Genomic DNA, 14,504 nt, shown 5'->3' with positions numbered 1-14,504 from the left:
TATTGATAACTTAAGACATTTTGAAGACAGTACCAACAGAAGTCACGGTTACTAAATCTTGCAGTGAGCCAGAGTTCAACTGAACCCAGAGATTTCTCAAGCTGTAACATAAAATGTTTGAAAGATGGAAGGAAGATTAGGGTTCAATGTCCCATCAACATTGAGGCCATTAGAGATAGAGGACAAGCTCTTACTGTTTTTAAAGAATGAGGAACGCAATCGGCCGTGCCCTTTCAAAGGAGTCATTCCGGCATTTGCCTGGAGCAATTTAGGGATATCATGGGAAACCTAAATCTGGATTTGAATCACTGCCCTTCCAAATGTGAGCCAGTGTGCCACGTCACTCAGTCAACTGCTTGTTCAGTTCCAGTTATGCTCAAGCACAGCTCTAGTACTGACCAGTACCTGAGAAACAGAAAAGCCCACGTCATGTATCATATGCTCATGCCTCTAGTACATAGTGGATTGGATTTTTTTTTTTTTTTTTTTTGGGGGGGGGGGGGTACCAGTTCTGCTTCTCTGTTACAGGTGGGGTGTGTGATGCAAGATGTCCAAGCTGTTCTGGGATGAGGCCCTTTTGTCTACAATCACACTACGATGCTATTTAGCTTCACTTACAAAACGTCAACTGCACTCATCCAAGGGGAATAATACAATATTTTCTGAAACTGCAATTTTGGGAAAAATTATGAAAATGTTTTAAAACCTATTACCACCTCCCACCCACCATGAAAGCTGGAACAACCAGTAGTGGGCAGCAAGGACCAGGTTGACTACCACTGACCTACAGAAAAATTTTCAAGACAATTTCACTCAACAGATGCAAAGTGTTCATTGCACAGAAACATGCTGTAAGGTTATCTTTGTTGATCCTTGGCCTTTGGGTAAGTAACTGTTGAAAATATTAGGTGAAGGAACAGGTATAATTTGAAAATAATGGTAAAATTTATAAATATAATGCTATGAACAAAAGTATGCCTCTACCATCCTGCAGTTAACTTTACCCTTGCATAGAAGTGAGTGAAATGTGCCACCATAAAAATATTTGACCACATCTCTCATGAATTAAAGGTTTCGGCAAATAATTATAGTTTTAAATATAGATCCAAATCATTTCTGACTTGACAACTCATCCTATTGTATAGATGAATTTCTGAGCCGATGGTATGCATACGCTTGGGTAACATTTATCACATTATGTTACATATTATGATAAAAGAAAATTCTGTTATGAAAGCATGCAGCCGTGTTTTCAGAGATAATATGGTTTATTTTTGAACTTACAGACACTTTCATCATCATGGCGAGTTGTCACGAATATGACCCACAGAAAATGCAAACAACTGATTGAGAACTCTCACGATTGTTGACTTTGATCCTCCAGGTGCATAGTGTTCATTGTATCACATACCAGAATTGTATGTATTTTAATAAAACAGATGATCTCTCTTTCTCCTCTCTCCCCCTTCCCAAAGATACAAATTAATAATAGTAGGTAAAAAGTGGGTTCATAGAATAAAATTCTCTGAAGTGAATGTTCAGCAGAGTTTTTAAATACTGACAAATTGATCCCTGAATTTGATTCATTTATTTACATGGCACTGACAATATTACTCTCATATTTCAGCACTAGATTACATATTACATCAAGTATAAAAACTATCACACTAGCTCATTTTCCTAGCTAATGCTGAAAATCAATTTTACAGTAACATTTGTCAAACTTATCACAGTCCATATCACATATTGATCTGTTTAACACTCATCACATAAGAATAAAATTCTATGAAAATAATACACTTTTATACATGTTAAAGCCATACAAAACAGAATTTCTATATTATTTAAGAGATAGATGAACACAACCAAATTCCTGTGTTGTGCCTTTTGTAAAAATGCTCAGTCCATTATTTTTCTGAAGGAAAGTAGACAATTATTGTATTCTCAAAATATAAATGCCCATGTGTGATACAGATAGATAAAAACCTAATTTAGTAACTGTTTTATATAATACACAGAAAAATGAAAACATTACCATTTGATTTTAAAAATAAAACAATACTACTGAAGATAGCTTGGACCAGTTACTTCTGCACCTATCTCAGTTCTCAGAAAATTTGTTACCAACTGCAGTACAGTTACGGACAGAGCTCTATCAGCGAGAATCAATGATGCAAGCATAGCTGCATCTTCTGCTCTAATGTCATTAATAACAGCCCGAACAGATCTAACCAATTCTTCCTTCTGACGAACCGTAAGATCTTCCATCAATATTTTTGGGACAGGCTTGAAATTGTTCTTACTCATACAATATGCTGTGATTCCACCAAATGTGCCACCTGGAAACAAAAATACGCAGTTTATTTCCTTCCTTTTCTACCAAGAAAACACTAAATGCTAACAATCTACTATCAAGATCACAGAATCTTGTTACAGCAAGCTGAAAGCAACAGAAAGCAATTCTGCCCTTTCATATATTCACCCAGCAGTTCAGGTAAACTGTGCTAAACATAAATTTTCTGTCACAGGGAATTTAGAAAAAAATCAACTGAAGAGTTCCAGTTAAATCATGAACTAATTTATAAATCAATTCACCAACAACAAAAAACAAAAACAATAACTATGCAAATATTTTCTGACATTATACAACAATTCCAAAGAACACATTATTTTTGCATAATATAGCACAAGTTTTGTTTATAACAATGAGAAAAATACTGCAACGAGCCGTAAGTTCATCAAATGTACAATTTAATTATTTGTAGTAATGTTCCAGGTGAAGCCCATCATTACCCAGCAGCTACACTTTTGTGCTATCCTGTGTGTTTCTGTTGCATTATGAAACAAACTAACTTAAATGAATATCTTTTACCGAATATAATGCAGCAAATATATTGCTTTTTAAGCATTTGGGAACAATATGGCAGATACATACAATAATTTATTTGGTTGTTGCTGTTGATGTATCACAGACTGACTGGCTGCACCTAAGGCCAATCTTTGCCTTAGGTACAGCAGACCAGTACACAGTCTCAGTTTAGTACAGGCGAGAGAGAGAGAGAGAGAGAGAGAGAGAGAGAGAGAGAGAGAGAGAGAGAGAGAGAGGTGGGGGTGGTAGTATTCTACAGCTCTGAAAATGATTCATCTGAAAGCTAGCGAGCTTCTTAGTCTTGTTAAATGTATGCTACATCAGTGGTGGGGAAAGTACCCAAGTGCTATCATGGATTTTTTTCTTTTTTAAATTCTGGAACTGGATGCCACTCTTATCACTATGAGCTTCAGTTACTGCATCAGATAAGAGGTGTGCTTGCCACTGTCTGTGAATCACAAACTTTGTTAAGTGTGCTTTTATATTTTTAACGTCTACATACTGTGGTTTTGGTTTTGTTTTGCTTTAGGGTGCAAAAAACAACTGGGGTCATATGAGGCCAAGTCAAAACTATAGAACATGGACACAGAAAGGAGTTAAAAACGACTATACGTCAGTTTCAATTGACATAATAGAAAACAGTTAAAAATGTGCACATGGAAAAAGGGCTGAAAAAACATTTTACAGAGTTCCAAAACTAAAAATTAAATGGCCCTCGCCATATTGCTTTGGCGAATAAAAAGTAAAACATGGTCGACAGGCTGTGCATCAATTTGCTAAATCGGCCAATAACTCAGACGGCGAACCCAAGTGGGAACGTCAACGGTTAAAAAATGGGTATCCATCAGAAAGTGGTGGACAGTTAAAACTTCTGTGCCATGTGTACAAAGTGGTGGGATAGTGCCACTTGGAAAATGACAATGGCTAAAAAGGCAGTGTCCAATTGGCAGCCTAGTTACAATAACATCCTCCTGGCGGGTGGGCCGAGAGGACTTAGTCCAAGCTACTGGAAGAGATTTAATAAGCTGGAGCTTATTCCTGTGAAGGGAGGACCATTGGCAATGCCAAAGTGACACTACCACCTCACAGATGGCAACACAGAGATCATCTAATGGAATGTAGGTACTCGCAGGCTGAGGGGGGCAAGGACTGGAGCCTTGGCAGCAGTCTTGTTTCCTGGCAGACCAGGAACCCACAGAAACATCGCACTGGTGTCACCAAGAGTGAACAAGTGACAGTTTTACTCGACTCGCTGCACTATGGGATGGGCAGTGTACAGTGCACACAGACTTCGAAGGGCACCGAGTGAATCTGAGCAGAGGGCAATTGAAAAGGCTGTGTTGCCAGACGTACTCCGTGACCTGATAAATACTGGGCAGTGTGCTGGAAGCCAATATCAAAAAACACGGATGCCAACGGCGGAGGCATACCCGACCCCATGGTCAGTCCGAGAGCCATTAGTGTATACAAAAGGTGCTATCACGAAGTTCCATGCGAAGGTCGTGAAACTGAAGGCAAAAGACCAAGGCTGGAGTAGCAACCTTAGGAAGGGAATGAAGGCCAAAGTTAATATATGCCACTTCACAAGGCCCAATGGGAAAGTTGCAGGTAGTGTGAAGTGCTAAAAGCGGACTCCAGGAGGTAATACAGAAGAGGGACGCACCCCATACTGACGATCAAAGGAATCATCACAGGAGGTGGTATAGGAGGGGTGGCCACGCATGGCACACAAACGGCATACATACCTGCCAACGCGGCAGTGGGACAGTGGTAGTTCAGAAAAGACTGAACCGTGCTAGTGTAAGAGGCATCTATGTCCAAAAGTATGTCACAATGGTGGCTAGTGTTGAGACGGCGTAAGAGGGATGGGCATGCAATCGCATAAACGAAGCACCCAAGTTGAGTTTCGAACAAACAAGGGATCAGTATAAATGGAGGAGGGTGGTTCCATTGGCACCCCAGAAGCACCATTGAGGACACGTAGGACATGGAGGAACTGCATACAGCAGGATGCCAGGTATGGCACATGGGAGGATTGATTGCTTGGTTGGACTGGAAAAGGGACCAAACTACGCGGTCATCTGTCCCTCCGACCTGGGAATAACTAAAACTGATACAACCTCACACTATACGAGGGAACTACAATGGCCATAAAAATTATCAACTATTGACAGAGAAGGAAGGAAGAAGAGAGGAGAGTTAGTTGGTTGATTGGGATTGAAGGGACAAAACAGCAAGGTCATCAGTCCCTTGTTTCAAATGTGGTCCATTCAGACAGTTTGACATCTCAGAAAAGTCTGAACGATAAAAGGGAGAAGGCTAAAAAATGTAAAAGTGCAGTCGTGTTGTCAATGGTAAAAACAAAATGAGGGAAGTCAGCAAGAGAGCAACCCCAAGGCTATGCTAGAGGCAGGAATTACCCCACCTCTCAAGCAGTCAAGGCAAGACCACCTGCTATTTAAAAGCATTCAACCGCTAGAATGTAAAAGTGCGAATGGGAAAAGGAGACTAACCAATTCTAAAAAGTGATAAAAACAGAGAAAGGCAAAGAAAAGAGGATCTTAGCAAGAGAGGTGAGTCGGGAATCTCCAAACACAGCTTACAGTGGGAGACACCCCCAACCCTCACCACCCTGACCCAACACCAGAGTGAGATTAAAAACCTTAAAACTGAGAATAAAAACCACTTTTACAGAGGAAACTGAGAACCAGTTCGACCATCCAGGAATCTTCAGCAAACATTAAACGTAAATTGTGGGGAAGTCTGTACTTAGTACGCAAAGCCAAAGAAGGGGGCATTCCACCAAAATGTAGGCTACTGACTGGAAGGCTCCACAACCACAAAGTGGGGTTGGCTCATTGCACAAAAGAAAACCATGCATCAGCCTGGTATGGCCGATGCGGAGACGACACAGGGTGGTTGAGGCTTTTCAGGAAAGGTGGAAGGAAGGACGTCATGGGACCGGTGTCACTTTAATCGCATTAAGTTTATTAGACAGGGAGGTATCTTCCCAAGAGTTGGCCCATGATTGTGCGAAGTGTGATTTGATGTGAAGCTGTAAATCCGCTGCAGGAGGGGTTACAGAGAAAGGGGGTGGGGGGTAAGTGACTGCTCCCCCAGCCAATGATCAGCAAGCTCAATACCTGGGATACCCAATGGCCAGGAACCCAAAGGAAGTTAACGGAACAAGCAGCACGGTGAAGATCAGCGAGATGGTCATGGATGGCCGAGACCAAGGGGTGGCGGGAAAAAACACCGATCAATAGCCTGAAGGCCACTCATCGAGTCTGTACATAACAAAATGGGATTGAGTTGGGACTGTTTAATAAAGGTAAGGGCCTGGGAAATTGCTATCAATTCTACAATAAGCACCCCACATGAAGTTGGCACGAGATGATTTTCCATGCCAACAGAGGACGTGAAGGCAGATCAGCAGATTTACAGCCATCGACGTGAAAAACACCACCATCCTGAAACTCCCATAAAATTTGGCAGAAAAACAATGGAACACCATCAGGGGAACAGAATCTTTCGGATAAAGGAGATCCATCTGAATCCGGGCCTGTGGAACTAACCAAGAGGGGTTGTTGGGAGGGAATGTGGGAGACACGACAAAGAAGGAAGCTGAAAATCATGGCTAAGAGACGCAAGGCGGAGCCCAACCAGTAAACCCGCCGGAGGGTGGGAACCAGGTGGGCGACGTCCTTTGTCTGGGAACAGGATAGAACAGGAAGGATGAGTGGGAGAGGAATGGACAGTGATTGCATAAGAAACACCAGAAGATGGGACTGCCAAACAGAGAGAGGGGGGGGGGGGGGGGGGGGGAATCACAGCACCGGTGATCAAACGGATACCACGATCGCGGATCGGATCCAGGACGCGCAGTGTGGAAAGAGCAGCCAACCCATAAACTTGACAACCATAGTCCAAGTGAGTCAGCACTGAAGCACGATAAAGGCGGAGAAGAGTGGAATGATCCGCACCCCAAGAGGTGTGGGCAAGGAAGTGAAGGACATCGAGTTTACGGAAACATCCTATCTTCAGAAGTCTGATATGAGGCAGCCAAGTGAGCTTGTTGTTGAACAGAAAATCCAGGAAATGAAACTGTGCAACCACAGGTACTCGTTGTGCAATGAGGAAAAGTACACTCAATAAGGAACCCTGTATACGCCATTCTCCTGGGCCCATGGAGAACTAAAAACAGTACCAACCAGAACCCTGAACAACCGGTGGAACAGGAACTGGCACATAAAAATCTGGAGTGGCCCCAAACATCCCACTCATGAAGTGTAAGGAAGATAATATGGCGCCAAGCCGTGTCATAAGTCTTGTAAAGGTCAAAAAATACTGCAACCAAATGGCGACGCTGGAAAAAGCCTGCCGAACTGTGGATTCCAAGTGAAGTACCAGATCAATCGGAGACCGTCCCTCTCAAAAGCCATAATGGTAAGGGGACAATAGATGAGAGTCGAGGACCCAAATGAGCCGACAGGCTACCATCCATTCAAGTAACTTGAAAAGAATGTTTGTCAGACTAATTGGCCGATAGCTTTCAACAAACATGCTTGAGGACGGGAACCACGATGCTATCCCTACATTGAGAAGGAAAGTCACCCTGGAGCCAAATATGGTGAAGCAACCAGATAGGATGTTGTCGTTGAGGAGCACTGAGATGTTGAAGCAATTGGTTATGAATGGAGTCTGGGCCAGGTGCTGTATCATGAGCAGAAGAAAGTGTGAAAAGAAGTTCCCATTCAGTAAAAGGTACGTTTTAAGATTCTGACTGACAAGAGTAAAACATAAGGCGGAAGCTTTGGCCCACTGTATCTGGTGAAGGAAAGCAGCTGGATAGGAGGTTGATGCTGCTGCAAAATGGATCACAAGATGTTCTGTGAGAATCAACGGGTCCGTGCAAAGGCCATCTGGGAGGGCAAGGCCAGGGAGGGTAAACCGCTGATGGCAACTTTGGAGAGAGCAAAGAGTATCCCATACCCGTGACATAGGGACAGTAGAACCGAGGGAAGAAACAAAGTGTTCCCAATGCACCCATTTGCTCCGTTTGAGTAAGAAACAGGCTTTGGCGCAAAGGCGTTTAAAGGTAACTAGACTGACAGCGGATGGGTGCCTCTTAATGTGTAGGAAAGCTCAACAGCAATCACGGATGGCAACGGCAATGGCCAGACTCCACCACGGGACTTGCCGGCGGCGGCGATATGGTCCTGATGAGTATGGGAAAGCAAGGCTAGCAGCACGAACAACCGCTTCAGACATGTCACATAGGACATCAATACAAGCAGACAAAGAGAGAGAAAAAACGACCTGTGCAGTATATAGAGGCCAATCGGCATATTGGAAAGACTAACGAGGTAACCTGTTGCTCAGGGAGTCTAATGGGAATGAGAGAATCAACGGGAAGTGGTCAACATCGCAAAGGTCGTCGTATGGCGACCAGTGTAATGAAGGTCGGATGGAGGGAGAATAAAGAGAAAGATCAATGGCAGAAAAGGTACCATAACCAGTACTGAAATGGGTGGGGAAGCCATCATTAAGAAGGCACAAGTTGTGGACTGCATGAAACTGGTCTATGAGAAGAGCCCAAGTAGATGGAAATGCACTGCCCCAGAATGGATGATGAGCATTAAAATCCCCGAGGAGGAGGAAGGGAGGAGGACGTTGCTGAAGAAGGGCAGTTAAAGCAGCAGGTTTACGAGTCCTGTCAGGAGGGAGATAAAGATTGCAAACTGTGACCCCAGAGTCCAGGAGGACCCTAACAGCAACTGCTTCCAACGTAGTTTGAAGAGGAATCCATGTGCTAGCAACGTTCATATGCCAACAGAGGCCCACCCGATTTCGAGAAGAAGCACAGAACCCACAGAGGGTAATCAGTAAAATAAGATTCCTGTAGAACCACACAAGCTGCCAAGTAAAACGAAATAAGGGATTTCAGCTCTGAAAGGTGATGATAATATCCATTACAATTCCAGTGGATAACCACAGGACGACGATTCAAATAGGGGGTGAATAGGCTAAAGCCAGCCATGCTGCCAGGTCACCAGCCATCACCGTGAATGGAGGGGGGGAGGGGCGTCCATGGACAGCAGGTCAGAGTCAGGTTGCTAAGGTGGGGATGGGACCTCTGGTGACACCAGACACTCCTTGTCCTGGAACTTATGTTTCTTCTTCTTTTCCGTTTGAGATCGAGGAGGGCTGTGCTGCAGAAAGGAGCCAGCTGAAGCAAGATCTGTAACAGAAAGGGAACAGGTGACCTGGGGACCCACAGATTGTCGTCATGTGGCAGCAGACCTTTGGCCTGGAAGGTGTTGGGAAGGGGGGTCCCGAGAGGGGCGTCCTTGACCAGAAGACACCGAAGAAATGTTACACTTCTCTGACTGGGGAGGGGGAGCAGCTCCCACAGGAGTGGGTGTGGGAACTGCAGGGGAAGGGGGGAGGAGATGGGTTCGGGACTGGGGTAAGGAAGGGGTGAAGATGTAACTAAAGCACAGCTACAAGTCACTGACATAGGATGAAGATGTGCGTATACTCTTGTATCTTCCTTTCCTTCACATAAGCCGGGCAATCAAGGGAACATTATGATTGCCATGAATATTAACACACAGAAGAGGGGGAACACAGGAACTCCGCTCAAAGAAAAGGGGCCAGTCACCACAGAGAGAGGTCTGCTAACAGTGGGAAGAAATGGGTCCAAAACGCAAGCACTTAAAACACCTCATAGATGGTGGAATGTACTGCTTCATGTCACATCGATAAACCATAATCTTTACCTTCTGAGGGAGCGCATCCCCTTTAAAGGCCAATAAAAAGGCACCAGTATCAATGCGATTGTCCTTCGGGCCCTTCTGAACACGTCGAACAATGTGAACACCCCGCCATTCTAGATTGTCCTCAAGTTCCTCATCAGTTTGAAGGATGAGGTCTATGTGAAAAATTACACATTGAACCATATTCGAAGAGACAGGAATTCCGCCAAGATGGTCGCAGGCACAAAGGGCAGCAGACTGGGCAGCTGAAGCAGTTTTGATCAACAACGAACCCGACAGTATCTTGCTGAGACAGTCCACTTTGCCAAATTTGTCTTCAATATGTTCCACAAAAAATAAAGGTGTGGTATTGGCAAAAGTATCCCCATCAGTCCTGGTGCAAACCGGGTAGCAGGGGAAAGGTTTTGCCCCTGGCCAACGAGCTTAACACTCCTCCCAGGAGGTAGCCATGGAAGGGAAGGCCGAAGGGGCAGAAGAAGCAGCACAAAAAGAATAATTTCCATTCAAAGAGACGGCTGTAGAAGAAGAGCCACAGTTCTGGACCTGTATGCATTTCATTTGCATAGATTCCGCCCTGATAGCACCCACTCTGATCAGGGTCTCTCCCCAACGGTGCCATCCAGCCACAGCAAGGGCCGTCTGCCATGGTAGCCACTGCCATGAGTTTCGATGCTCCAGGATGACTAGCAACCACTCCTAGGCTTACATGAGGATGTAACAGCTCAGGTATCAGAAGTGTGACCCTGTGTTTTCAGGGGGGCTCAACCAAAAGGGTACATAGCGGCCCCACCACACGAGTTGGCTACCATACTGGCTATGTACCCTAGCATCAGACAACAACGTGAAGGAAAAGATGGAAGGAAAAGATGGAAGAAACTAGGAGGGCACATGCTGGAGACACTAGGTAAGGTGTTCTTCCCCAAATGGCTCACACTACAGGATAGAAATTTAGTAATGGAGGTCAAACCCCAGAGGGGAACCAGAGAATGCCAAAAGGATGAGCTAAGTATGCAACAAAACCAAATTGCAAAGCCAACATAACCAGGTGGATAGTGGGGCCAACATAAACAAGGACACCAAGAGAGGGAGAGCAGAGGGCGGAGGGGAAGGAGGAAGGACAGGAACGGATGGGAAGGAAAAGGAAATGCAGCCCAGGAAATAAGGAAGGCTGCAATAGCTCGGGGCCACGTGCTTGCCCCCCCCCCCCCCCCCCCCCCACACACACACACACACACACACACACTCATGAAAGGACCTTGAGCCCCCTGGGGGGTCAAGCGGGTTCTTACCAGGTTTGAGCACTGGAATGATTGTGCTTTCCCACCATTGTGATGGAAAGACGCTATCACACCAGGTCCGATTGAAGATGATGAGGAGATGTCACTTGCAGTCAGACAAAAGATGTTTAATCATCTGAATGTGGGTGCGATCTGGCTCAGGAGCTGTGTCAGGGCAATATGATTGCCAGGGCAATGTGCTAGGGCACCGAGGAGCTCCCGTTTTGTAGATGGGGCATTATAGGGTTCACTGTGGAGTGGAGTGAACAAAGGGACTTTCCTATCCATATGCCATTAGAGAGTGTGAAAGGCTGGGGGTAATTCTTCGATGCAGAGGCTCAGTCAAAGTGCTCAGCAATCACATTTGCATTGGTACATAACACGTCATTCACGTGAATGACGGAGACACCTGTTCGGGTTTAGAACACAAAAAGACATCTGATCTTTGTCCAGGCTTTGAAAGATGACGTATGGCATCCAATGGTTGACACGTACGTGTCCCAACACTCCCATTCCCATTGTTTTATAGCTGGCAAATGCGGGCATGGAGCCGCTTAAAGGTTATTAGCTGCTCCAGAGAAGGGTGCCGCTTATGTTACTGTAGAGATCGCCGACAATCTTTAATTGCCTCAGTAACTTCAGACGACCATCAAGGGACTATCTTTTGCCAGGGGCACCCTAAAGAGTGAGGGATCATGTTTTCTGCCGCAGAAACAATCGTCGTAGAACCTACTCAACCACAACATCAATGGCACCATGTGGGCAACATTCAACTATGTCGACAAAGATGAAGCCTACCCAGTCTCCCTGTTTTAAAGCCCATCTGGGTAGGTGTATGTGGGCAAGATGCTGGGATAGTGACAGGAAGATGGGGAAATGGTCACTACCACACAGGATGTCACGAGCTCTCCAGTGGATAGATGGGAGAAGGCCAGGACTACAGACCGAGAGATCAATGGCCAAATATGTGCTAGTTGCCACACTGAAATGTGTGGGGGCACCTGTATTTAAGAGCAGAGATCGAGGTGGGACAGTAAAGTTTCAACATCTCTACCTCGGCCAGTAATTACAGTGCGACCCCACAAGGGGTTATGGTCGTTAAAATCTCCCTAAAGTAGAAAGGTTTAGGGAGTTGATCAGTCAGTGCAGTCGATATGTTCTGTGGTACTGCACCATCTAGAGGGAGATATACTTTGCAGAAAGTTATTTCCTGCATCGTCCGTATAGTGACAGCCACAGCCTCAAGGGACATAAATTCACTGGATACCGAGTTCAGGACATAGATGCAAACTCCACCTGACACTATTATATTTTCTATGGATCCTGTGATATCTCCTGTAGCCATGAAGGGCAGGGATCCGCATTGCAGGGAACTAGGTTTCCTGGAGGACAATTCAGAAAGTAGGTGTTACCTTAGCTCAGCCAGGTGGGGGAAAAAACCGCCACAATTCCAGTGGAGGATGACGTGATTGTGTGACTGGGATGGCATAAAACACTCAATAAGGCAGTCTATGCCTCAGGGTCACCTGCTGCCACCGAATGAGTACCTGTGCGATTAACATCCATTGTGTCTGGGGGCCTAATGAGATCTAGGTCCTCAATAGACGCCAGAATTGCCACTTCATGCTCAGATGCAGAGCTTGTAGGGAGCACTGGTGTGGGTGCCACTACAGTGCCTTCGTTCTTAGGGGTCTTTTTCGGTTTTTCTCACTGCTCCTTAGGTTTGTCCAGCTGTAAGGGCGTAAGTGATTCAGTCTCAGGGACTGAGGAGTACTGTGTAGCCCTACAACCAGCTACCTCTGTTTGCTTAAACTACTGGTGTATGTCAGCATTACCACAGGTAGGAACCTGGGAAGGGAGTGACCCCAAGGGACCCCTTCCTAGCAAGAGGAGCTGAAGAAGACATACGCTTCTCCGGCTGAGAAATGGGGAGTGACTTTCTCAATGGTTGAAGGAAGGGGGGGGGGGGAGGGGGTTGTTGCTTCCAAAGTAAGTGGTGCAGGGCAACAGGGAGGGAAGTGCCTCCCACCATCAGGGGGGCAAGTGGAGTTTTGCGGCTCAGAGCCAACTGTATGTGGTGGAACGGAAGATGGTAGAACTGTTTTCTTAGCAGTGGTGAAAGTTGACACCATACACACAGGATGTAGCCTCTCATACTTTCTCCTTGCCTCAGTGTAGGTTAGTCGGTCCAGGATCTTGTATTCCATTATTTTCCTTTCTTTCTGGAGAATCCTGCAGTATGGTGAGCAAGGCAAATGGTGATATCTTTGATATTCGGGAATCCAGCCGGGTATTCGCGTCATTCTCACAAGATATTTCAACAGCATGCCTTGCTGTCTTCTTCAGGTGCTACCTGAGACTGGTCCTTGGGTCAATCGAGTCCAGTATTTATGCCTGGAAGAGCATTTCGTCTTCGGTCCGCACCGAGTCACATGTTCCCTCTGTGGCCCGCGAACGCAAGACTCAGCTTCAATGGACCCCTCCAGTCGCAAACTCGATCGACGCAAGGACCAGTCTCACGTAGCACCTGAAGAAAACAGCGACGCACGCTGTTGAAATATTCTGCGAGAACGGCACGAATATCCGGCTGGATTCCTGAATATCCAAGATGTCAACAGATCGCTGAGAAAGCATGAAGAATAACACAAGGCAAATGTTGCTCTGCGCAGTTGACACAGATATGGGAAGGGAGGCACATGTAGTATTGGGATGCGAGGATTGTCCATAATCGTGACAGGTGACACAAAGTACAGCGGAAAGACATATAGCCGAACTTCCAGCACTTTGAAGCACAACATTGGGGGAGGGATATATGGCTTCACATCACAGCAGAAGACCATCACCCTGACCTTCTCGGGTAATGTGTCACCCTCGAAGGCCAAGATGAAGCATCTCCCCGCTCATGACTGGGCAGACGATGCCATTTTTATCAAGGCTGACCCTGACCACATTTTGGACCCTCCACCTCCTCAAACTTGTCCTCTAAATGCTCCATAAAAACCTGAGGCTCCATGGACATGAAAGATTCCCATCAACTCTTGTATATACGAGGTACCGGGGCGAATAAACTTCGCTGCCATCCTTAGCCTGACATTCCTCCCATGGTGTGGCCAGGGATGTGAACGATTTGGGGTCGTATTTCTTAGCACTGAAGGTAGACCTCTACCTCTTAGACTGCTGGTGGTTGACCACCAGCAAGAGATGACCAACTACGCTCCATTGATCAGCCTCGATGCCACCCACTACGACCAGGAGCCCTCCACACGGGCGCTACCCAGCTGCAGAAAATGCCTCCTGGCAGGAAGGCCATTGTTGGGAGTCCCGTTGTCCCAGGGGGATGGGCATCTACTCCTTGACATACCTGGGGAGCCAACTGCACAGGCATCAGCAGAGCGATCCCTGTGTGGTCAGGGGGCTACAACCAACAGAGTACATGACAGCCCCACCACAACGGACTGGCTACTGTGCTGGATATCAGGTGCAACCAAGTAAATAAGTCAATTATCATCGTCGGCGAGCAAAATGATACTGTATTCTCCCTTCGGAAAAATTTTGAAGAATGGAGGTCAAACCCTACAG

At 45.8% G+C, this 14,504-nt stretch overlaps 1 protein-coding gene across 1 annotated transcript in view; it reads right to left on the bottom strand.

The window, feature by feature from the left end:
• Positions 1-1,565: 1,565 nt before the first annotated feature.
• The window catches only part of LOC126281902 (protein C19orf12 homolog), a 36,131-nt gene continuing 23,192 nt past the window's right edge, over positions 1,566-14,504 (bottom strand). The window contains exon 2 of the mRNA XM_049981225.1: positions 1,566-2,339. Coding sequence (XP_049837182.1) covers positions 2,062-2,339 — 278 coding nt within the window. The 3' untranslated portion in view covers positions 1,566-2,061. The remainder of the gene's footprint in view (positions 2,340-14,504) is intronic.

The sequence above is a fragment of the Schistocerca gregaria genome, chromosome 7, assembly GCF_023897955.1.
Source record: "Schistocerca gregaria isolate iqSchGreg1 chromosome 7, iqSchGreg1.2, whole genome shotgun sequence".
Taxonomy (NCBI): domain Eukaryota; kingdom Metazoa; phylum Arthropoda; class Insecta; order Orthoptera; family Acrididae; genus Schistocerca; species Schistocerca gregaria.
This window is presented reverse-complemented; position numbering and strand designations above follow the sequence as displayed.